Below are 26,573 nucleotides of genomic sequence, written 5' to 3' on the forward strand. Positions count from 1 at the left end.
TCTGAGATAACATCTTATCATCTCCTATAAGTTGATTTGCTGAATCCCATTCCAAGGATTTGGAAATTTTTTATTTTATCTGTTCAGATCTGCGGAGATAGTATAGATCTCTATGCTTTTTTCTCTTCTAAAAAAATGATATTAGAATGTATTGTGAAGGTTAAGTTTATTGAAGTAAAGATATGCTACATTTGTATTTAAGCTTTACTTATAAATTTCAATGTAGGTTGCCTCAGAGAAAGGGCTTTTCTCATTGGTGATAAATCTTCAAGTAAGTTTCATTTTGTTCAATCATGGTGGTGTTCAAATTTAATGCATTGGGAGTTTGATATACTTTTATGTTGTACTGTAATAGGTTCCTGGTTCAACACACTATAGTATGGTATTTTATTTTCTCACAAAGGAGTTATTACCTGGATCGCTCTTGCAACGCTTTGTTGATGGCGATGATGAATTTCGGAATAGCAGATTAAAGCTTATTCCATCAGTTCCCAAGGTAGACTTGTGTTTACATCACCATATCATAGTAAATGCTTAAATCAAACGTTCTTGTTAGTGCTGGAAATGAACTTAATTAAGCTAAATAATTGGGCATTCAACCTTGGTTTAGTTGCATTGTACTTAGTTAATTTGTTTGAAGTTTTATTCAAGCTTTTTTTTAAGGTTTGATTGCGGTTTACGAAAAGAAATGAGGATTGAGTTTATTTTTGCTTAGAGATCCATTTTCTTTAGCTCGTGCTGCCTATAGTTTGACGAATTAGAAGATTTGGTACTGAATCCAAATTGTTCTGTCTATATCGAAGAGGGTACGATGCAGAAGAGAAGATCCTACTGTGCATAATGTTTTAATACTAAGAGATATTTATCTAATTTTAATGTTGATTTACTATTAAAGTATTTAGCTTATTGAGCTATTAGTAAATAACTTAATTTCCTATTTAGTAGAATTATTAGCTAGACTTTAAAACTCCTAGTTTGATTATATTCTGATACCTATAAATAAGGTAGCTTAATTAGTTATTTAGTATATTATTTATATGATTATTATACAAAATACTGAGGTATTGATTCGATTATTGAGATCTTAGATCTTCAATTTTGATTCTAAATAAAATTTTTCTAAGTATTATGCTCAAGTTTTCTTTATCCTATACCAATTGAGACCTACAAGAAAATTATAAACTCTTTATTTTTCAATAAGATTCTCCAAATTTGTGCCATCTCTTTGCACTTAGTGTGAAAGGTCAAGTTTTTCCCACATACTCTGTAATATGTTTCCCTAGTAACAATTTTACTGTCTCATTTTATTGTACTAGTTTTGACTTTAATCTTGTATATTTGTGTTGTATCATGAGCTTTCGAATACGTTTATCAAACAACATCAGAAATCTCGTTAGATGTGGGTAAAAACATGTAAACCTCACTAATATGAGAATTCACTATGTTCCATTGCCATGATATGATCATTGAATTTGTTTCATCCAGTTGATCAAATCTCGGATCTCCTTCAATCTCATCTCTAGGAGATGATAGAGTTTTCTTTTTTTTTCCCAAACAAGATTTGAATAAATTGAGACCACTTAAAATAATTCTTCTAATTCAACTATATATTGTTTAAATGTCTTGAAGCTCTTCTAGGTTTAAGGGTATAAGAGTAAATTACCTCCTTTATAATTAATTGTAATTGATTGTGTATTTATTTTTCCTTCCTAGAAAATTTGTATATATAAAATTATAATATTCAATAGAAAAACACATCAAATTATTTTTGAGATCGTATCAAATTTTTATGTTAAGAAATTCTAAATATTTTTATAAACCTTATTCAGTATTTATTATCGAAATAAGATGACCGTAAAGGGATCAGCCTTATTTGTTGGCCACTACAGCCCTAGCCGCCCGACACCATACACTAGCCACCTCCACCACAAGCTGAAATCATAACCAACCATCGCCACCAAGACTGGCCTTCATCACTGGATTCAATTTGTCCGACCAAGTTGCACACAACCCTAGACATGGTCACACAGTTGCATAGTCTGTCTAGACGCACAACCCTAGTTACCACCATCTAGGCATATCTCAGTCGGGCGCTTTCAGCATGTATGTAGATGCAGCCACACTGCGAGCAGATGCAACTGCACCACGAACTTTATCCTTGTTGTGGCCGCGTGATGTTGTTCTCTCTATCGTAGACGTAACCTGGTCATGCAATCTTTACTCATGTGATCTTTATTGATTAGCAATGCCCTAATCTCTGTTAGGACACAACCCTAGCCTTTGCGCAGCTCTCTTGGTTATGCACTATTTCCACCATTAGGTGCGTCCTAGACCCAACACAGATGCGATCCTCTATGCTCCATTATCGTCTTTCATGACACCTCTACTTGCAACGAGATGTAGACTCCGGATGGCAAATGCAGACAAATTGTTCTCTGCTATTGCCGTGCCCTTGTGTACAATGAGTTCCTATTCTTGATCCGAGTAAACTCAATAGGAGTTGACTCAATGAGTTCCTAGTTCGAGTTGACTCAGTGAGTTCCTATTTTGAATTGACTCAGCGAGTTGACTTAGTGACTCAGTGCAGAATGTGATCACTTGCAAGTTGTTGATTCCCCTCTTATGCAGCCACGTGTTCTAGGTAAAATCCTTCTAACAATTTTTTTTCGACATTAATTACCGTACAATTCTTAAAGGATGTCGAAGGTAATATCTAAGTTATTGGAACGAATGCCAAAATAACAACTTCATATCTTTGTGAATTCAATGTGGAGATTGAAAGACTAATGACTCGACTCGAGTTCCTGAAGAAAAAAATAGATGTTAATTTATTCGCGCACACAGGTGTGGCTTCTACCTCACATGGATCAAATGCCTCTAATAAGCTCTTCGAAAATTCTTGGATTGTAAACTCAGGAGACAAAGATCATATGAACAATAATTCTGAATATTTTCATACATATACTCCATGTCCAAATAATAAAAAGATTGTCATTGTTGATAGTTCCCTCAATACTATTATATGCAAGGGTGACATTGAGTTTACTTTTACCCTTATCCTAAAAAGTATATTACATGTTCTCAAACTGTGTACTAATCTTGTGTCGATCAATAAGTTCTCACAAGATTTAAACTATTTGATTCTTCTTATTGTGACTTTCGCGAAAGATAATTGGATGTGTTGAGGTAAAACGGATTTTGCTACTTGGATGCACTGAAGAAATCTTTTTTTGCTATTACTACTAACTTCATACAAAAGATTTGGCTCAAGTATAAAGGACTTGAGTACTTATTCTTTTTTATCTTAAAAGGTTATGCTTTTCTCATTGTTATGAAGTAGGAATATAAAAATTTATATTATGATATCTGTGATTTTACAAAAAAAAAAATGTGACATTTCTTATTAGTAATAAACAAGATTTAGTTCTATTTTCATTAATCCACAATAATATTTTCGAACCAACTCATATAGTTAATATTTTTTAGGCGCGATGATCTTTATCATTTATTAATGATTGCACTATATTCACTTGACTGTTTTTATTGAAAGTCAAAATCTGATGTTAGGTATATCATACATCAGTTCTGTAACATAGTAAAAACTCAATTAAAACTGATATAAAACGATTTCATATCGACAATACCAAAGATCTTTTTGGCCAAACACTTTCATCATTCTTTCATCATAAAGGAATTCTCTATGAATCATTAAGTGTCCACATTCCACAAAAAAAATGGAGTAGTGGAATGCAAGAATAGTCCCTTTTTAGTCACACCAGAGTTTTCTTTTTCTAAAATGTCTCAAAACAATATTGGGGTATAGTCATCCTTATCGCCACCTACATTATTAATCATCTACCTATTCACATTTTTAAATTCAAAAGTCCTCTAAAAATATTTTAAAATTTTCGTTTAACAGTAAGTGTTACAAATTATCTTATCCCTAGGATATTTGGGTGTGTTGCCTTCATTCATATTTATTTCCATCATAAAAGAAAACTTGATCCCCAAGCCCTGAAATGTGTATTTTTGGAGTATTCCTCTCAAAAGAGGTATAAGTGTTACCATCTACCCATCCAGAAATTCTACGTGTTTGCAGATGTTATATTTGTTAAACAAAAATCATACTTCACCCAACTTTATTTTCAGAAAGAGCCTATGTTTGAAGATAAAGGTACCAAATTATTAACAAAATTTACCTTAAGACATTTATCCTATCTCACAATTTGTGTCATTTGATAAGTGATCACTGTTCTATAAAAACTTTCTCATAAGTTTGAATACCGATCTAATATAGTATTTGAAATATTTTCTGACAAATGGAAGATAATATTATGAATATAGAAATGCAAGCATTTGAGAAAAATCAAATATGGGAAATTGTGGATTTATCCGAAGGTAATAAGCCAGTGGAATGCAAATGGGTCTTTTATATCAGATACAAGGCAAATGGACAATCTAGAAATATAAAACGAAACTGGTGGTAGAGAGATATACACAAACATATGGGGTAGACTACCAAGAGACATCTGCACCATTAGCCAAGATAAATACTGTACAAATCTTGTTCCATTAGCTGCTCACTTTGATTGGCAACTACAACGATTTAATATAAAAAATGTCTTCTTGCATGAAAATTTAGAAGAATAAATTTACATGGATATCTCATTAGGCTTTCACGAAGAAGTAGTATCAAATAAGGTATGAAAACTAAACAATGCATTGTATGGATTCAAGCAATCGCCAAGAACATGGTTTGGTAGGTATGCAAGGATGATGGTAAATCTTGAATTTAAGCAGGTTTAAGGAGATCATACTATCTTCATCAAGTACTTAGAGACAAGAAGAGTTACAACTCTCCTAGTATACATTAATTACATTATCGTAACATGAGATAATGAGAAAGAAAAACTGATACTAAACCAGTTTCTGACAAAAGATTTTGAAATCAAGGAACTTAGTAAATTGAAATATTTTTTAGAAATTGAAGTCACTAACTTTCGATATTTTTATATCTTAGCATAATTATATTCATAACCTGTTGAGGGACACTAGCATGTTAGTATGTAAATCAACTAGCACACAATGATCCTAATGACAAATTAGGAATAGTAGAAGAAAATATGCTAATAAATAAGGAAATGTATTAGATATTAGTTAGGAGATTGATATACTTATTCCACAAAAAACTAGACATCGCATATGCAGTAAGTTTTTTAATGAAGTGCACCTACAAGCAACCTACAATCATAGTTCAAAAGACCTATAAGCAATTTATAGAGTACTGCATTACATTAAAAGATCATTTGAAAAAGGAATTATGTTGAGGAAAAATGATAAACTATTCCTAAAGTTTACTATGATGCAGATTATGCAGGATGAGTTGTAAAAAAAGATCTACTACATAATACTATACTTTTCAAGGTACAATCTACTCACCTAAAGAAGTAAGAAGCAAAATATAGTTGAGGTTGAGTGCAAAATTAGAATTTTGGATAATGGCACAAGTGATATGTGGACTATCCATGGATAAAAAGAATTTTAAAAATCTTGTAATCAAGTAGGAAAACCCTATGTGCGTATATTGTGTCAATAAATCAGTCATAAGTATCATTCATAATCTGATGTAACACGATTGGATCAAACACATAAGTATCATTCATAATCTAATGTAATACGATTGGATCAAACACATTGATATCAACAAAACTTTTATGAAAGAACTTGACAACGGCTTAATATGTACTTCATACATATGTAGTAATTCTCAACTAAAAGATATGTTAACTAAAGGTTTAAGCAATTCAATATTTCAAAGTCTTATTGGCAAGTTGGGGATGGACAATATCTATTCCCTAATTTGAGGAGAAGTGTTAAAAAAATAATAAATTAGGTTAAAAGATATAAAAGTAAATTACACTATTTGTAATTAATTATAAGTTATTGTCTATTTTTTTTCGTTTTAGAAAACCTATATATATAGAATTATAATATTTAGTAAAAAACACACCCAACCATTCTTGACACTCTTCTAACTATAGATTAATGAGAATTTCCCTGGTTTGGTTGATGGTACTGAAAGACGATATCATCTTTTTCCTTCCTAGCATCACCCATAGAATGTTGTGTTGGGTCTTCTCCTACAACGATTTGGCAATAGAAATGTCCAACATGGAGGCTATTATGGATGCGCGTGGAGAATTTGAGCCCAGTGTTAGCAATGAAGATTGATGTCAGCTGTACAGCAAGGAAGGCCACAAAAAAAGCTGATAAGAACGGAGAAGATAATATGTCAGGCCATCTTTGGCTTGCACAGGTACGTGTAGACAGAGTAGGCGTGTGCTAGAATGAATGCATGGAGCAACTTTACAGACAAATTTGTAAGTATAGGAATCCACTGCCCATGCGAATCCCTTTTTTCTCTTACTAGAAAAAGAACAGCATAAACTATAATAAAGGTTGAAGAAATTCAAAAAAAAAAATACCTACAGTTCTTGGTACCATGTGGAATTTACAGAGAAACTGAATGTTTTGTATGTTTTCAACAGTACTATGTGAAATTTACATGTGTTTGAAAGCTATGCCTTTGAATCATTATTAGGGTATTTTTCGCTTTCTTAGTTGTTGAATATATATATATATATATATATATATTTGGTGTCTTTTTCTTAATTTTCAGCATTGAACCATGCAGGGTTCATGGATTGTGCGGCAAAGTGTGGGAAGCACCCCATGTCTGTTGGGCAAAGCAGTTGATTGCAATTATATCCGTGGTTCTACATACTTGGAAGTAAAGATCTTTCGCAGTCTCTGATGTATGCTTGGCTGACACCAATAAAATGGTCAAATATAACATAATTCATCTTCTGCAGATTGATGTCGACATAGGTTCTTCAACTGTTGCTAATGGAGTTTTGGGCCTTGTTATTGGTGTAATTACGACATTGGTGGTTGATATGGCTTTCCTTGTACAGGTATGTATGTCCTCAACATTTTATTGATCCAACCATGTAATAAGGGAAAGCTACTTGTTGAGTATTACGTTTAGAACTTTAGATTTTTATAAAAAATGCTTAGGATTTAGCATAACAGGCAAAACCAGGTATTGACTGAATCTGTCAATTGGCCTCTCAAATGGCTTAGCCTTCTCATGATTTTATTTGTTATCAAGTTCCTGATAGCAGTTCTTGAATGGTTCTCTATATTGTTTAATATTTCCCTGTATACCACTCTTTTTTTCCCTTTTGCATGATTTCTTTGCCTTTCGCTGCATTTATATTATTTTTCTGCAGGCAAATACTACAGATGAGTTGCCAGAGCGACTAATTGGTGCCGTCCGTGTTTCCCATATTGAGCTGTCATCTGCTATTGTTCCAAAGATAGATCCGAATTCGAATTGACAAAAAAGCAATGACCATAACTGATTCTATAGGAAATCATTTGTTCAGATATCTGTAGTCAATTCTCAGTTTCATTGTTTGTAAATTTTCTTTCCTTTTCCTCTCCTCGGGGCTTGAAGGCGGAGAAGGGACAAGAAATTGAGTTTCACTTCCAATCGTTGCTTCCAAACAGGAGTTTCTCATTCTATACCGAAAGAAAGAGAAAAAAAAAAATCATTTTCTAATTCCAGTAAGCAATTTTTGCTAGCGTTAACAATGTTTGTCAGAACATTATAGCTCTGTACTGGATTACTATAAAGTATAACACGTCAAGCCTGCGACTAATAAGTGCCAACTCAAAATTGATAGATCAGGAATTAGGAGTCTCTTTCAGAGCAGTTCTTCCATGGCAATTATAAAACCTCTTTTACACCTAGACGATGGAAATCGCTTTTGAAATACCTTAGATATTTAAAGTTCTGTTATGACTGAGAGGCTTTTAGATTTAGCATTTTGTAGCAATAAGAAGCTTAGAAGAGAAGAAAATTGGGAGTTCATGAATATTTGGAACTTTAAAGAGAAGGTGCCTTCTCATTGCTGTTCACTCATCAGATACACCAGACTATTTTAATTGAGCAGGTGATAAAAAAGAAATGTACATTTAAAAAAGTTGTTGGAAATAAAAAAAGAAAAAAATTGAGGCTATTTAGAAAAAAAAATTAAATTTTTTTATTAAATTCGTATATAAAGTCACTTTTGTCTTCATTGGTGAAAAAAAATTATTTAAAATGATAAAAATTATGTTTATATGAAATACTATAACGAATTAGAACAATATATTCACGAACTAAATATTGTTCCTCCAATAAAAATTTTAGTAATTGTTTCATTTTGCTTTGAACCCTACTTATGAAATGAACAATTAATATATAATTTATTTACAACTGTAATTAAATTCTTGAAGAGCTAAAGTAATAATGAAATTCTCTATATTATAGTTTTTAGAAGGTTTTGAATTGGTGTTAAAAAAGAGAATAATTTTAAGGTATATTCACATTTCTTATATCATATTTGCATCTTCTGTTCAAAGAAGAAATTAAAAACTACAAAATATAAATATTTTAATAAAGTAGTTGATGGTAACAATTATTAAGTACAAGGCAAAATATCTGATTTTATTATTATTAGAAAATTATTCAAATTTTATTCTTAACTGTTATTATTTGTTAATGTTGATAACAGTGGCCATGTATGTTCGTTGACAAATTTAAATAGATACTATGTGAATGTCATATTATTAATATAATGATGTCTGTGTGGTATCTTCGTGTATTGATTTAAATACACAGTTGTAAGACTTATGTCTTGCCTTCTACATTGACCGCAAACCTCAAAGGTTCCATTGTCATGACACGAATTTGCACGAAGAGTGCATAATTGTATGGATTAGTTCATACTAACTTGTCAATTTGAGATCCAATTTAGAATTTTCTTTAAGAGGTATCAGTAAGAAATTTGAATGTAATAATATCGATTCATATATACATATATATGTATAGAAGAAAAGGTTCTCTTTTAATTCAAATGTTGTCCTTATAGAATAAGGATAGAAAGAGGAAAAAATCAAAAATTTTACATAGTATTTTTAATCGATAAATCAATATGATCAATTTATTTAGTATTTTTCGCACAAGGAGAAAATATGTTAGATTCTATAGAGTCAAAACTATGAGAGTTAAAGAAGTAATGACAGAAGGGAATAAAATAAAATAAAAGAATAAAAAAAGAAAATAAATAATAAATAATTAAGTAAATAAAAATAAAGCATAAAAACCTAGAAATGAACAAATTCAAACTTGAACAAGTATCTTTCTGATTCTCAATGAATAGGGGCAAATGCGAAGGACTTACAAATTCTATTTCGATAGGGTATATATTTGTATTACTATGAAATTCAAAAATGAAATAGTTAATCATAAGGTTACTATTATCTTTTTTGTCATGACGAATCTTGTATGTGTTTATAAGAAATGAAATTTGTCAATTTTTTTGGATATTAAAACGGACGTGGGAACACGTAAGAACCCTTAAATTGGTCAAACTATAGGAATTTCCATTGCCACCCAACACCCATCTCTTTAACACCCTACCTTCTATGTTAAACCCAAACCCTAAAGCACCCAACAACCATTTCCTTCGTGCCCTACCTTCTGCCAGTAACAAGGCTCAGTGAAGCATCCAACAGTCATTAACTACTAACAAGGCTCGGTGAAAAAGTTGGCTACCATGTAAAGAAAAGAGATTGTCAATAAAGTAGTGCAAAGCAAGTTTCGGTGAAGCAGTTCGTAACCATGGAGAGAGAAGAGATCACTGATGAAGCAGCACTAAGCAAGGCTCCACGACAACAATGCAAGGCTCGGGGAAGCAATACTCATGCTTCTTTAAGAAACACAATGTCGACCAGCAAACAAAACAACAATATCAACACATATGGGAATTAAACAAGGGATAAAGAGCTAGACAATTGGCGAAGTAAACTCCACTAAATGCGAAAGCTAGGGCATGGAAACAACTTCTTTGTGGCATCAAGGAAGGTGATAGAATAAGCAAATTTTATATATGTATATCCATACATATATATTTTGATATATTTTAAGTTGTTCCAAATAAATGCTACATCAACGAACACATATAATCATTGCTAATATAACAGATAATAATGATTAATAGTGCAATTTAAATATTTTTAAAATTTGATAGTTAATTTAAACTTTAAAAAAATTTATCATACAATTTAAATATTTTACAAAAATTGAAAATAAAATTAAATATTTTGACATAAATATAACTATTGTCATCATATGAAGATCTACTATGAGAGTTTTGGAGAAAGGTACTAACAAAATTCTTTGAGCAAGATTCTCTCCAACAACTATGAAGAGATGAGAGCCACTGAGGAATGATGCAAGAATCAAGTGTCCTTAGTGCCGATTTTTTTTCAAATCAATTAATTATTTTATTATTATATTCAAATGAACAAACTATTTAATAGAAAATTTCGTAGAGAATTGACTTACCATTCAAGAATTTACTATTTGAACAAATATAAATATCACATGGTGCATTGTTTTTCAAATCCTAATGTTAATAGTTACCAAATAAGTAGTTCACCTATTTCCTTTAATTAATAGCTACATATGATAACTATATAAATTTAATTTATGCAAGAAAAATTGTTCCATCATGAAGACAATCTCCTCATCGTAATGGAAGACCATACTCGCAACAATTCTCGTCCTATATCCAGTGTAGTTTCACATTCGAAATCTCTGCAAAATCCTTCTCTTCTCCAAATTAACATTCCCTCCAACTAAAATCATAAACTTTCCTCTTCCATTTACAAATTCAATATGATATACGAAATCAAAGCTCTTTATTAAGAGTATAAAAGTAATTTACAATATCATTGGGTGGTTTGAATAATTGGTTATGAGTTGAATCTCGGGCCTTTGACCTCAAGTCAGAAAATTGAGCTGAGCTAAGGGTTTTTGTCAAAATTGAGTTAAAACTCTTAGTTTGATAATATATATAACCGAACTCTGAGCCACCATTGCCATCATCTCCCGACCAACAGTTAATGCACACTTCAAATCTGAAACATCAGATAGCCTAAATGCTTCACAATTAAGGGATAGAGACTGAAACTTTATAAATTAAGTTCGTATTTCTCTTTTCTTATTCTTTTTATCTTTAATGTTTTGCTCTTAATTTTTATGCTCATAATAATTTAATATGTTGTTTGATGCTTTACTTTTAATTTCCATACTCAAATATTTGATGTGTCAAAAATAAATACTTTAGTCTTGTTATTTAATTATTATATTAATTTAAAAAGCTCAGCTCTATTTTAATGGCCATTAACATTACGCAGAACAAGAATGCACAATCAAGAAACGCAATAATGGATAGAGCATCAAAATCATGTTAAAAACCTAATGATCACGTAAATATCCATGAGCTAACCAAATTACATTGTATAAATATTTCCAAATGAAAACAACTTTCGGCGATCAGCCTTCAGAATTAGTCAATCATCACATAACATGAAGAGAAACAAAGATAACAACACAAAATTTAAACTCTGCTAGAATTAAGAGCATGATCATAGAGTAATTTTTTGCATTAATACCTAATAATGAATTTTAGGTACTCTCATTTCTAGGACAATGGTTCCTTTGGTGAAACTGATGCAACAGAGACACATCTCGAGCTTAATCATACATAAGCTGAACACTGGATCTATAATATGGGCAGACCAGAAAAACAGGAGGATGATTCTATACGATTAGTAGTGTAACAATCAAATACCAAGATGTCAAGATGAAGGAAGAATATCAAGGGCAACTTCCTTAAGAGATGGCATAACTTCCTGCTGATGCAAACAAAGATATTTATTCTTCACTTTTCTCAGGACCTTCCAAGGACCTGGGTAGCACCTATTCAAACAATAACAATATCAATAACAACAGTGACAATAATAGTTTGAAGCATCAAATTGAGCAGAAAAGAAAAATTGGTTTCAAAGTTAGCTATTCAATTTGAAATCATTCAGCATATGTAATAAAATTTAAGAGAGCAAACATTAAAAAATTATAGGTAGATTTGCTGGCAATACCTGAACAGCACTCCTCCATTCTGTCCTTTAAAATTGTGAATGTAATATACAGTCTCCATCTTCGGCAGCAGTGTTTTTGAAAGTGCAGCCAGCTTTGGGTAGAAGAATGGTGGGTAATCTTTGTTTACTAAGGAAAATCAACTAGTCTAGAAGGGTTAAATTGATGCATTTAGAATATGCAGTAAGAATACAGGATTCCTACATAAGGTGTTCTGGTAGTAGAAACGGGTTGAGAAAGATCAAAAGTGATTGATGCATTTTAAATGTTTGTCAGAAAAATCATGCAACAAAAATTTAAAGTTAACCAATCACATTTATGGAGTCTTAAAATTTACCTATATTTCTGGAATACCTTAAAATTTCTAGAAACCAATAGAGGCTTAATTAGAAAAGTTACCAAATGACTTTAAATAGATTGTGTGCTTTTAATTTATGCAAATGATCACACAATCGAATAAAGCTACAAAAATGCAGGATAAAAACATACAGATTTGGAAAAGGATACATCCTGATCTTATGCGGTCAAGTTCACCATTGAATATCATTAGTTTCCTAGACGTGTTCATAACAGCTTCTTTATAAAGCTCATCCACCATAAGCATTTCTGAGTTGCAAAGGGAACAGGGGTCAATGGAGTTGAAAGTTCCAGAAGAAGGGAATCAGGAAATAATAGCACTACCATTGACATTAAAATACGGATAGGCAACTAGAAACAGTTCATCTTCTGGCTTCACTTGATCTGCCATTTTGACTTTTTCAAAAAGACCAAAATCCTCAAAAAAGGATGGCTTTGTCAGGTAGTCAAGTTTAAAGGAAGTGCCTTCAAATGCTGATTTTCTTGCAAATTTAACTTCATTTGCCTCTGGAAAAAACTGCCAATTTTGATCAACAGGTTTACGAACCTAAATTAGATGCTAGAAGATTTAACAGTGGAGAAAAAGATATCACCTTTTATGGCTGAGGTCCAGATATGATGATCAATGCTACATAATTGAAAATTTACACATGAAGCAAGAGAGGTTTTACATGTAAAGATTCCAAAAGGACTAACTCAAACCATTGAAACATTGACCCACCCCACCCAGATGTCACAGTTGCACATGCAAAATAAATAAATAAACAAAACAAAAGAAACTGGAGTACAAGGACAAGCAGAGAAAAAAATTTTAGAATATGGATTAAATACACGGATACTCACTATTCTGGTACGTGTAGCTTTTTCTGGACTTACAAAGCGGTCACAAAACTCACGAATTAGCTGCATACTCTCAGTCATTTCCACCCCTCCTTCACCATCCCCTGGCAATGGTTGATTTAGAGTGAAAGGCAGTAAAGTAGTGAAACGAGATCCTTCTTTTCATTCTTTTTTCCTCCCCTTCCTTTTCTATTCTTTAATTATTTTTCAGGGACACACCATGTCAAAAGATAAATGTAGATAACCTGATACAGATTCAAGTCCAGCTGTTGGAAAGTCAATCTCCTGTAGAAGATATTTGTAGATCAGAAACCAAATAGTGATTTGGAAACCTGAATGTGACTTTGATTAGCCATTCATGATGAATGCTAACTTACCATCAGCTGCTTGTTATCCTTCAAAGCTAGTTCAGTAGCTTTTTTGGCCTGTTAAGTGTTACATGCAGAAAATAAGAACATTCACATACTACATAAGTTGATGCCTGTGAAAATATCTTCGGTTAACATCTGTGTAGCTATTGAATTTATAATTACTGAGCCAAGAAAAGCTAACAATTTTAGGATCTAGAGATCTTTGGCTTCTAGGAAAAGGAAGGCCCAAAAAATTTACTATTTCAAACTAAGACATAAATTTTATGCGCAAAAAAGCAAACCCTCATAGCTAAAGATTAGATATAGCAGACAAACTGTAACAATAAAAAAAAATTTAAAAAGCATCCTTCGTTCTTAATTTACTATTTCTGACAAACTCAAAGCTTAAGCCAACATAGAAACCTAACCAAATTTTCATGACATATAGGCTTGCTATGGTTCATCTAGCAAATATAGTTTTTTGCTCTTCGCCATCCACTGCTCACGAACCACATGACTTAACAGTATGCCAACTCCTGATTTTAATGACGATAACTAATGTAGTGTTTTAGTCTTGCAAACTACTCCAGGTGGACCACATGACTTCGACAATGTGCTTACTCTCCTAATGGTAACAACTTCTGATCTCTTTTAAGCGACGGAAAAATGTTTGCCTAAGATGTGCTAAAACTTGAAAAAGAACTACAATATTCATGCTTTATAGCTCAAAGAAAAGATAAGTTTTCAGGAAGTTTGACTAATCTCTCTACTGAAGTTCAGCCATCAGCGATTGCAACAGGTATACTACTGCTGGGTATCATGTGGACATGTCTATTTCACCAAAGATTCAGCCCTACCAAACATTGTGCATTTTTTGATATTAGTAGAAAAGCCTTCTACTTGGAACTTATTGCAGAAGGAGATTCATTAGAAAAGAAGATGAAGGACATATACATACTGTCAATCAAACTAGAAAAGTGAAGTCAGGCAGTAAACCAATCTATGAGTAGAAATGGCCATTGTGAGGAGAATATATCCTCATTTTAAGCTCATGTGCCATAATTTATTTCATATATAGAGTATTGTTATCTACAAAAACAACATTATGGGCATATGCACAACTTTTCCTCAAGAAAAAAGAGTAGATGTAACATAAGAACTTACTTGTTCAAGAAGCTCAGAATAGTCACTAGGGAATGGAACATCGAATTCGACCAAGGTATTATCATTCCTTGAAGCAGAATTAATAAAATATTTGAAATATTTCTCTGTAGATGTGATATTTCTTTTGAGACCAAGATTGCTATCAGTTTTTTCCTGGAAGATTTTGCAGTTAAGAACCTAATACAGGAACAGAAAAATCACTAACTAGAAAGCAAGGCAAGAGAGAGATAGAAAGGTTTAGTTCAGAATTTAATTGTACGGAATAGGGACGGAAAATAAAAAACAAATAAGACAAGAATTTAAGTAAAAATTGCATCTTAATTCCAGACTCAATTCCACGCCCAATTCTATATACTTCCACAGCAAGAATCCATGGCTTTCTTAGTCCATTAGAAAAATTCAACAATCCTCAAAAAGTTCGAAGACAGAACATCTGCCTTAATCAACTTATATGCATACACACAAACATAACATTAAAATTATGCTTTTGGTGTAAATTGAATTCGCCAATTCTGCTTTCCATGGATGGATAATCATTGGATAACTTCTAGCTTTCTAGGATTCCATTTACTCAAGAAGTATTTAATTTCCACAGATTTTTTCTTTATGGCACAAATTGAAATATCTCGTTGAGCATTTTTTTTTTCCATCCCAGAGTGAATACAAAAGGTGCTCCATTCTTTTGCAAAAAAAGAAAGAAAAAAATCAGGACAAACCAATAATCCAAGTAAAAGTAACCAGAAATTTAGAAGCTCATATCATTTTAACTGCACAAGCAGAAGCCAGTACACCAGACAATATAACAACTGTAACGGGAATCAACTTAAAAGAATTCAGAAATTAGAAAATGGAGGCAAATTTTGGAATATTACTTTGTTGGATCATCGGCCACAAGAAAAAAGAAGTTTCCGTTACCTTTCTGTCTGGAATGGAAGGTTGAGGAAATAGAATCGCTGAGGCAACGACTGTAGCAGAACTAGACGACGGCATCTTTGTAGAGTATTGGTGAAAATGCATGGTGGTTGTGGGAAAATAAATGCAAAGCTCAGATTAATTCTATCATTTTTTTCTTTTTTTTGGCAGCAGCCATGAAAATGGTGGCCTTCATCTTCTTCTGCTTGTCGGCTTTAACAAGTCATTTGGACTCAGGCCCATACTAACTTTATCTACCTCTATATGTTTTTGTTCCTTTTCTTTTTTTTTTTTTTAAATAGTGAAAAATATCTTCTAAATTATTAACAAGTCTACATTTGAGCTCCAACATGTCTCTGTTGTCACTCATAAAATCTCATGTGCAATACGCTCATGTTGCTCTAACAATCTCTAGCGCATTATTATCGTGTTTAAATTTTAATAGGAGAATCATTTTCACCAATTGATTGTAAAATAGAAGTAATAATTTAATTTTTAATTTAAATAAAAAAATTTATTCTTTATATTCTAATAAAATAAATAAATTTAGATAAGACTTAAGGTCAAATAGTCAACTTTATAGTTTATTACGTAAGTTAAATATTTTTGACAAATGAGAGATTTGATAAAATAATTTTCTAAAATTTAAGATAAATCACATTTTAATCTTGCTTTAGTAAAAAAAAAATTTCTGTTATAAATTAAAACTAAGATTATTTAATGCTAAACCATCAAAATTAGGTAATTATTTTAAGAAAGATTTTATGTTCTGTTAAATTTTTTAAAAAAAAATTATAAAAATTAAGGCAAAGACTTTGCCTTGAATAGGATTTTTTAACAAAATTATTTGAATTACTGATTTTAATGAATGACATAAATTTATTTTTACACTAACAATGTTATTTAAAATTTTAAATTAACATGAAAGGTATGAGTCAAGAAAGTAGAATAAATCATGAAAGATCATAAGAGCATTTAAAAAACAAATTGAATATCAAGAATAAATTTATTTTTAAATTTGCTTGTCTTCTATATAATTAGAGAACTCATGGTTAAAGGCTCAATAAGATTTTCTTTAAAATAATCTCTTTAGATTTATGTTGTTTTGTTTGTATATGTGCCATGAAATATGATTATTCAAATCACATAATCACATCTGGGTTGTATTGCTAAAATCTTATAATGTTAGTTTGATACTTGTGATGTGATAATAGACGTGATTATTTGAATTACGTTAGAAAATAGGTTGGTTGATTGTTAAAATGAGTAATGCATTGAAATAAGTGATTCCTACAATCGCACTATGCGACTTAAAGCCTAGAGGTTACAAATTTAACAAATAATGTTGTAAGTGGAGCAACAGTTTCATTTTTAATTTAAAATCACCAAACTCGAAATTTCAAAATTCAAAAGCCCTCTATCCTCTATGTGTCAACAGACTACTATCACCTTCCCTGTCTAGTTGTATCCTCTTTATCCAACACAATCCCTACTACTTCCACTTTCTAAATAACACCTCACTTCACTTACCCCTTTCAGCCATTAGTTCACCACCTACATAACCTCTTCCTTATCCTATCATGTTTTGCTAAACCATATGTTAAACCTTTATCTTCCCTTTTATTGCTACCATCCCTCTCATCTCCTACTCAATTGTCATAGAACATTGACAAGAGATACTCCACTAAAAAAGAAAGAAGCCTCAGTGATGTGATCTTGTATTACCTAAATTTGGTTCCAAAGATGAAATCCTGCACCAAGGAGGAATTCCATGGAAATCTGGACTCTTGTACAATAATTACCTACGAGTTCGCTGCAGCATGAGACCATGCTCCTGCAGCACAACAGACGTGCACACATAAGTCCTGCAAGTCCCATCCCAAACAAGCAAGCAAGTCTAGAATCTCTTTGTTTCCTAAATGGGATCGACTCAAACGGGAAAGTAATGTCTAGTTTCCTAACAGAAACGCCCTGAACAGAAAAGTAAATCACAATTTCCTAATTGGGACGTCCTGAACAAGAAAGTAAATTCTAGTTTCTTAAATTGGGGTATCCTGAAAAGAAAAGTAATTTCATCGTTGACTTTCTTAAATGGGACTATTCCAAGGAGTGGGCCAAATTTTTTCAAAAAATATTTGAAGCCCAGTAATGCTTCATGGGCATGAAGAAATTACAAGCTAAAAAGAAAAGCTCATCTATGGCCCAACCCAAGGTGGCCTAAAGACCTCATGGCTAAAGTGGGCCAAGGCCCAAAAAAGATCCATGGATTGTATATGTTGCACATGTGACCCCCATTGGCAGATGTGTGGACTATTGCATGTGCGAGAGAACCCACCCGCACATGCGAGAACCTCACCTACATGAGGAAGCATGAGAGGCATGCGACCAAGCCAAGCTGCACGTTCGCTTTGTTAGCCCAAACCATAGCCTTTAATTAGAAATTAATTGATGCTATGCAGGCACTCCGCCTTAATTACTATGGCAATGGTGCCTACCTCACCCAGATTCGAGTTTTACCTGATCTTTTCATGAAGATCTGGGAAGCTCAGTCCACGGACCAAGAAATCACCAAAATTTTGAGTAAGTATACTTCTAATGAGTTTCTTGATTTCAGGCTCGTAGATGATGGATTGTGCAGATTTTGGGATCATATTTGGGTCCTTGTCACTATTAGAATATATGTTTTCAAGGCTGTCTATGCCTCCAAACTGTCTATTTACCCTAGGAGTACCAAGATGTACGGGACCTGAAGCGTCAATATTGGTGGCTGAAATGAAGAAGGACATTGTCGATTATGTCTTTTGATACCTTACTTGCCAACGAGTTAAGGCAAAACACCAGAGATCTGGCGGTTAGTTGCAAGGCCTCACTATTTTAGAATGGAAGTGGGAGCGTGTGACCATGGACTTTGTCATCGATCTGGCTAGAACCTATTCTGGTTGCAGTGCAATATGGGTCATCATTGACAGGTTGATCAACACTGCTTATTTCTTACCAATCAAAACCATAAATTCCACTAGCAGATTAGCCTGTCTGTACGTCGATGAGATCGTTTGACTCCAAGACATCCCCTCATCCACTGTGTTAGATCGAGATCCCCGGTTCACCTCCCATTTCTAGGACAGCTTCTAAGAAGCACTTGGTTTGGGATTTTAGTCTAGCACTGCTTATTATCCCCATGCCAATGGCCAGTCTGAACGTATTATCTAGACACTAGAAGACATATTTTGCACTTGTGTCATTGACTTTGGCAATAACTGGTATGAGTATCTTTTTCTATATGAATTACCTTATAATAACAGTTATTATTCCAGCATGAGCATGGTTCTATATAAAGCTCTCTATGGTAGGCCTTGCTGTTCTCCCACTTGTTAGAACGAAATTGAAAACCAACATCGTTTGGGACCAGATTACATCCAGAAAGCTATCGAGAAAGTTGCTATCATTTGAAGGAACTTAGCCATTGCCCATAGTTACCAAAAAAGCAACGCCGACAACCGTAGAAGACCCTTGGAATTTGCAATTGGTGATCAAGTCCTCCTTAAGATCTTCCCTTATAAGGGAAAAATGCAGTTCAGTAAGAAGAGAGAGCTGAGCTCCCATTATGTGGGACCTTTTCAGATCGTGGAATGTGTTAGAATTGTGGTGTACCACGTTGCTTTACCTTGAGAGCTTATAGGTCTACTTGAACCTGCCTCTGACCCTTATAACATCATTTTTCATTAAAAGATGCAGGTTCAAATTGATATGACATACAACGTGCTCCTCGCAGAAATCCTTGATTGGATCAACAAGGTTTTGCGCAACAAGAGGATTCCTATGATAAAGGTGCATTGGCAACACCACACTTCAGAAGAGATGACGTGGGAGTTGGAGAGTGAGATGTGAGAGAAGCTCCCAGGCATATTTATGACAAATTTGGGGGGCAAAATTTTTTAAGGTGCGGGGAATGTAACACCTCGAAAATATTCATGCTTAATTTGTAACGTGAACCCCTATTTATTCGGGCCCTAAGGCCATTTAAACTCTTTAATATTTCATATCTTAGTTTTTAGATGAATACTATATTTTGTATTTTAATCTCATAGTTTATTTTGTTTAATAATTATTAAAATTATTTATTTTAATTATCTCGTTAGTGATTTTTACTTTTGGAAATTATATAAAAAGATTTTGGAGAAAAACGAAGAAAAAGTGGAAAATCTTGCAGGAATGCCCGGGGGAAAAATCCCACCAGCGCGCTGCATGCACGCGGCCAGCACAGAACCTCCCGTCCATGTGGGGTGCGAGGTGTAGTCTGCGCTAGCATCCCATCACGCACAGAAGGGCGCACGGCTCCGTGCGCCCTGTGCGCGCACCATCTGTGTTGTAGGCTTGCGAGTGCGACAAGCTAGGCTTGTAACGCGCAGTTGGCTGGGGCAGTGAGTACTGCCTTGGGCTGTGTGCGTTGCCGATTATGAGGCAAGTCATCGCTGGCTTGGGCAGCGTGTCCTCGTCGCTTGGGTGACATGCTACCATTTTTTGGGTGGCATGCCTCTGATTATCGCGTTGCCTTCACATTGCATCGTCATTCGTCGATCACATCCGTCGGTCGTCACATCTCATCTTTCTCATTGAATTTATCTCTCCTCATCAGATTTTTCCGATTGACACAAATCCAGTGGTCTCCATTTTCTATAAATAGGGACCCTCTCTTCACCATTTCCTCTTCACTTCTTTGTCTATTCTTCTATCCTCCAAGAGCTTTAGAAAGAGAGGGGGCGATATAGAGAGAGAGGGAGAGGAGGAGAAGAAGAAAAGGCATAGAAAATATCAAAGTTTCGGTAAAGAATTTAGTATTTACTTTTAAACATCTTAAGGAGTATTTATAGATTAAAATTTACAAGATGAAATTAAATAGTTGCATGATTTAGTTCATATGCCTAAACGAACTAATTTTGCATGTTGATACATATTTTAAGATCGTATATGAACTTATAAATTTGCATGTGTAATTAAAATGATTTAATGCTTAAGAGAAACATTGATATATGATGCAAATGACGATGAAAAAATGATTAAGCATGCAATGATATATAGACATGAGAAAAATATATTGGCGTTGGCATGCATAATTTATAAAGTATTTTCATTAGGCTTTTTATCTATGAGGAATTTCTGTTTCTCCCCCATCTGGTCTGAAAAGACGTGAGACGGCCACTCCCTATGGAAGAGGACATACCCTCTGACAAGAGTTTTGATGCGATATTATTGTAGGGGTCACCTTTAACGAAGTACAACCATGGTCATAGTTAACATGTAGGACAACTGTGGTTAGCACGACTGTGATCATAGATTGTGTTATGGTTTGGCAAGTCGTAAATGTGTTGTTGGTTTGACAAACTGTAAATTGCTGTTATAAATGAAATGAATTAGTCATTCCACATGGGTAGTCAGAAATCCATATTGCCCTCAGTAGATGAAAGTCAGAACGACTTCATGCGAAGAATAAAATGAAAGATAATGCATATCATGATTTGTTTGATTTTTTCTATTTTCAGCATGATTGATTTAATTGATATGATATGACCATAACATGATGGGTTTGATGTTTCTTTAGTAAAATAAATTATTTTTATAATTTAATAAGGAACCCTGATATAACTCTTGATGGTAAATAATGATGATACTTTTAATTACTTTTAAAATCTTATGATGTTATTTAAATATATTTTTTTACTGAGTATATAGAATTCACCCATTTCCATGCCCCCTCTAGATGAGGAAGATGGAGAGGAATTGATCGTTGACCTACCCCTTGAAGTGTTTGAGGATTCCATGGATCCTAAAAATTTTATGAATGCATGATTTGTCCCGCACTCTGATGAGTTCATTTACATAATGATATAAGTGACTCTCTTTTATATTTTGTTATTTTGTAACTTTTTGCCACTTTTAGCCTTAGTTATATATGTAATTGGGAACTCATATATTTTGTAAAAGATTTGTAAACATTTTTTTTTGCTACATACATTTGTCTATTATGCACTCGTAATCTATTTTTGTATATGGGACCCTTATGTCTTAATTAGCATTTGGGATGTCACAGCTTCCTTTTGTATTGTCTCACGTTGTGTCTTCTCATTTCGTGCTCCTACCATTAAACCCATTGGATCTAGAAATGACTCCTCTAATTTAAAGTTTTAGTAGCCCTCTATTAGCATGGAGCCCTCTCCTTCCCAAACCATATGACAAGTAGACACAAGGCGTTGAGTAAGTTAAAGATATGGATTTTGAATCCTCAAACCCCAAGTCCAAGTACCAAAATGGATTAATAGCCCCTTCCATTTCACTTCTCAAACCCATTAAAATGACTAGCTTCAACCTTCTTATTTTTTCCTGAATAATTTATTGAAACAACAAGAGTATGATTACTGTTTTGTTGATACCTATAAAGTTTATCCCATGATTGTTCAATTATTTTATGTTAATATGAGAATTGATGCCTCTGGGCATATTTATATACTATAATAGGTAATCCATCTATAAAGGTAATGATTGAAAAAATAGCTCAGTAAATGCTAGTTCCATGTAGGGGAGCCACTTTTAATGAAGTCGAGGTGTGAATAAGCAATATTCCTTATTTTAAAGATGTAAGAGGCCTTCAAGCTTTTAATTGGAAACTAAATTTTTGTTGAAACTATAAAGTCTACAGTTCAAGATTTTTCTTAGGATTTTTGAATCCTACATCACATAATTAAAAGATTTGAAGGCTCAAATCATATTCTATTGACAATGATGAATATTTATACAAGAGTATCATAGTAGAAATAGGAAAGAGTATTATAGTAGAAAGAGGAAAAATGTACAGCTAGAGTTTTCCTAAAACACAATTACTATAATAGAATTACATTCTTTATCACTCCCCCACAGGTTGAGCAGGGTTAGCCAACTCCGTTAACTTATTTGGCAACCAATGCAAGCGGTCTTTAGCTAAGGGCCTGGTAAAAACATTAGCATGCTTGGTGCGATGACAGAACACAAGATTAGTAGTGAAATATATGACATTCAAATTATCGCACGATAAAATAGTAAAAATGCGAAGTGGTAGGCCAATCTTATGCAACAACAAACGAAGCCATGTGATCTCAGAAGCTACCATTATAATAGCTCTATATTTGACTTTAGTAGAGGATTGAGATACAAATTGTTATTTATGAGAGACCCAAGATATTAAATTAGAACTTAAATAAATTTAAAAACTAGTAGTAGACTTCCATCACTATATCTATGTAATAGAAAATTTGGCTGCCTACTCAAGAAGAGTCCATGATCTGCAGTGTGACAAAGATACTGCAAAATTCTTTTAACAGCACTCCAGTGAACATCAGATGGAGAATGCATAAATTGAGAGACTTTGTTAACAATAAAGATAATTTCAGGATGAGTAAAAGTTAAATATTCCAGGTCACCAACAATACTCTGAAATGGTGTTTCATCCTGAAAAGTCTTTCCATCTCGAGCACTAAGTTTATCTAAAACAACCACCAGTGTATTGATAGGACTAGAGGTAGACATTTTTGCCCGTGCAAGCAAATCTACAATATATTTTCATTGAGTTAACAGTAAGTCATTTGGCTTCCAATGTGTCTCAATACCAAGAAAATAGGAGAGTTGACCAAGGTCTCGTAGTGCAAATTGCTTGTGAAGATAGGCAATCAATTATTGAATAAGAATCTCATTAGAACCAATAACAAGAATGTCATCAACGTATATAAAAACAAAGATAACATTAGCTTCGTGAGACTAATAAAAAAGATATGGATCAGCATTGGACCCAAAAAAAAAATGACATAAAGTATTTGTGAGCCTTTTATTCCACATCATGGGTGCTGTTTAAAACATAAAGAGACTATTTTAGTAAATAGGCATGATCCTTTCGTTGTTGATCTACAAAACCTGGAGGTTGAGACATGTAAGCTTCTTCTTCTAAAAACCCATATAAAAAAGCATTAGAAATATCAATCTGAGTATCTTTCCATCCTTGAGAGATAATAATAGAAAAAAGAAGTCAACTTGTAGCAAGCTTGACAACAAGACTGAAGGTGTATGAAAAATCAATTCTAGGATATTAAGTGTATCCTTCGACAACCGAGCAGGCTTTGTACTGCTCAATAAAACTATCAGGTTTTTGTTTGGTTCTATAAGCCCATTTATACCCAACAAAATTCTATTTTAGATCAAGAGGAACTAACTACCACATACCATTTTCCATGAGCACATTATACTCATTTTGCATTACTTCGTGCCAATGAGGGTACTTTACTCCCTCAAAGTAAGAAGTAGGGTCAACTATAGAAGTAGTTGCTACATTAAAAGAGGATCGATTCTTTGGCTTTAAATTCCCAATTTGAGATCAAGTAACCATAGGACGACGACGACCAGTATTGTTATCTGAGATAGCCGATGGAACAGGAGATAGAGAACCAGGTTGTTCAACATCAATAGCATCATGTATCCATGGAGAATCAATGTGAATAGAAGTGGCAAACTGTTATAGTGTTAAGGAGTCTGCATAGTGTTAACCATGTCATAGCTTGCTATCCAGAGTTAAACTCACCCACATCTCTAGGTACAGAGATAACCGTGCCCATGGCTTGAACGTAAGAGGAACATTCAGTACTCAAGCTCTCATCCATGTGAACCAAAATAAAATATGGCACGACAAAAATAGGAGGCTGATCAATCATGAAAGATGTAGCGGCATCCACACCATCATACTTGGCAAAAAGAAAAACATGTTCATCGAACTCAACATGGCGTGAGACAAAATTTATTAGATTGGGGATCAAAACATTTATAACCTTTATGGGCTCTAATATAACCCAAAAAAACATAGAGATGAGAGCAAGAGGATAATTTATTGGTGGAATAAGGAAGCAGCCATGGATAGCACAAATAATTAGAAATTAGAAGAGCACTATAGTCTGGTTTGTGATTGAATAATTTCTCAAAATGAGACATATTATTCAAAATTGGAGTTGGTAAAGGATTTATAGCATAAACGACTAAATCAAATGCATTTGTTTAAAATTTATGTGGGACATAAACATGATAGAGGGGAGCCTACCAGTTTTTATATGTCTGTGTTTGCGTTCAACACAACCATTTTGTTCAGGGGTATATGTGCAAGAAACACGGTGAGATATTATATCTTCACAATAAAACTTAGAATTCACCACCCCAATAAACTTGAAAGACTTTAATTGGTCTCTTAAAAACTTTCTCTACTAAAGTGTGAAATTGTTTGAACATAAAAAGAACTTCAAATTTATAATGCAAAAAATGAATCCAGGTATATTTAGAATAATGATCATGAAAAATAACATAATATTGATATGCATCATTTGAAATGACAAGGAAGGTCTCCACAAATTCGAACAAATCAAATCCAAAGGCCCAGTGGCAGAATAACGCGATAAAGTAAAAGGAAGCTTATGACTTTTTAACATTGAACAAGATTGAAACATATAAGAAAGACTACGAGGACCAAAAATTAATTGATGATCAATTGCTCTTCGAACAGTTGGTGTATTGACATGTCCTAACCGTGCAGACCAAGTAGAATGAGTGGCTAAATAGGTTTGGGTTGTAAAACCCTTGGGCAAGGTAGATAAAGAATACAGACCACCATCACTCTTGGCTTAGTGCATAATTTCCTTCATGTCCAAATCCTTAAAAAATGATCAACAAAAAATTCCATAGAAACAGGGTTAGAACGTTTAAGGGCATTAACATACAACAAATTTTGTGTAGCACTTGGAACTCGTAAAATATTATGAAGAGAAAACTTATGGTTATTAAGAGTAATACAAGAATTTTCAACATTAGATATAGGTAATTTAAAATAATTACCTAGAGTAACCTCTTCAGGTCTGATATACTCAGAATCGATTACCAAGTTGTCAAGATCAGTAGTTAAATAATTTATGGTACTACTATCAATTAGCCATGCCTGGGTAGGTTGAGATGATGTATTTGTCATATTTATGGATGGTTTGGTGGTGAGAGCATGAGTATTTGAATTATTCACCTTTGGAGAAGGGTATATCTTAGAAATATGACCATTGTCATTATAATTGTGACACACAATTGTGAAAGTATCTAAAAGCACATATTGAAACTAAGCACCATTAAATTATTGATACCTACAATTTTGAGAAGGAGAGAAGGAGGATTGATAATTCTTTTGACTATGACCACGTCCTTCTCTCCCTCTATCGCACCTATTGCTTGATTGATTGGGAGAAAATTGAGAGAATTGAGCATAAGGTTGTATTATAATTGTCTCCTCATGTTTTAGATGCCTTTCTTCTGTCAAAACCATACCATAGAGATCATCAAAATAAAAATCATTAGTATGAAAATCGAGCATTTTAAAGAATAATTTATAGGCTAGTCCAAGACAAGCAACAACAAATTCAATAAGTTCTTCATCTGGAGTATGATGTTATAATGCTGCCAGTTTACCTTAAATCCTTTTGGTACACACTACATAGGTCTCTATAGAGAAATTTTCTCACTTTAAGTTATGTAATTATGCATGTAACACCTAGATTTGAGCCTTTGATCCAGAGGCATATGTGGATACAAGTTTATTCAACACTACTCAGGCAGTTATTATGCCAACCTATTGAGGCAAGACCTTTTTAGAAATTGAAGCGATAACCCAGCTAAGGACAATCTGATCCTGTCATTTCTAGAGTTGAAATGCAGGATTTATGTACCATCTTCAAACACTGGTGATGGAACCAACTCATTTTGATCAAGATGACATTCTAAACTGCAACTAGTTACCACAAGCAAAAACTGCATTTTCTATAGCAAGAAATTCGTATTAGTAAGTTTAATTGTTAGTT

General features: G+C 33.4%; 3 protein-coding genes across 8 annotated transcripts in view; 2 read left to right on the forward strand and 1 right to left on the reverse strand.

The window, feature by feature from the left end:
* The window catches only part of EDR2 (ENHANCED DISEASE RESISTANCE 2), a 71,589-nt gene extending 63,965 nt beyond the window's left edge, over positions 1–7,624 (forward strand). For 3 of the 4 annotated variants that reach the window (XM_022047407.2, XM_022047408.2, XM_022047409.2), the window contains exons 18-22: positions 227–271; positions 356–496; positions 6,695–6,790; positions 6,873–6,974; positions 7,293–7,624. In XM_022047407.2, coding sequence (XP_021903099.1) covers positions 227–271; positions 356–496; positions 6,695–6,790; positions 6,873–6,974; positions 7,293–7,400 — 492 coding nt within the window. In that variant the 3' untranslated portion in view covers positions 7,401–7,624. Of the gene's footprint in view, positions 1–226; positions 272–355; positions 497–6,107; positions 6,258–6,694; positions 6,791–6,872; positions 6,975–7,292 lie in introns of those variants that run through there. The other variant, XM_022047410.2, reaches the window with a different exon arrangement.
* A 3,875-nt stretch (positions 7,625–11,499) lies between these two features.
* On the reverse strand, positions 11,500–15,900 carry LOC110818505 (LOW PSII ACCUMULATION protein (DUF1995)). 3 transcript variants are annotated; one of them, XM_022047404.2, is made up of 9 exons: positions 15,679–15,900; positions 14,764–14,916; positions 13,627–13,674; positions 13,495–13,534; positions 13,253–13,353; positions 12,734–12,926; positions 12,560–12,658; positions 12,055–12,172; positions 11,500–11,875 (listed from the first exon to the last, which is right to left on the reverse strand). In XM_022047404.2, exons 1-9 carry the CDS (start codon positions 15,778–15,780, stop codon positions 11,755–11,757), a joined length of 975 nt encoding a protein of 324 aa, XP_021903096.2. In that variant the 5' UTR covers positions 15,781–15,900; the 3' UTR covers positions 11,500–11,754. The 3 variants fall into 3 exon arrangements, with proteins under 3 accessions (XP_021903096.2, XP_021903095.2, XP_021903097.2); XM_022047403.2 differs by having other exon boundaries at positions 14,764–14,940; positions 15,679–15,899; XM_022047405.2 differs by lacking the exon at positions 13,627–13,674 and having other exon boundaries at positions 14,764–14,940.
* A 2,676-nt stretch (positions 15,901–18,576) lies between these two features.
* LOC148266842 (uncharacterized) lies at positions 18,577–19,563 on the forward strand. Its single transcript, XM_088216069.1, has 3 exons — positions 18,577–18,644; positions 19,128–19,308; positions 19,411–19,563. The coding sequence occupies exons 1-3, from the start codon at positions 18,577–18,579 to the stop codon at positions 19,561–19,563; spliced, it is 402 nt and encodes a 133-aa protein (XP_088072195.1).
* Positions 19,564–26,573: the final 7,010 nt, after the last annotated feature.

Source organism: Carica papaya, chromosome 3 (genome assembly GCF_054855325.1).
Source record: "Carica papaya isolate Zhongbai chromosome 3, ASM5485532v1, whole genome shotgun sequence".
NCBI classification, from domain to species: Eukaryota; Viridiplantae; Streptophyta; class Magnoliopsida; order Brassicales; family Caricaceae; genus Carica; species Carica papaya.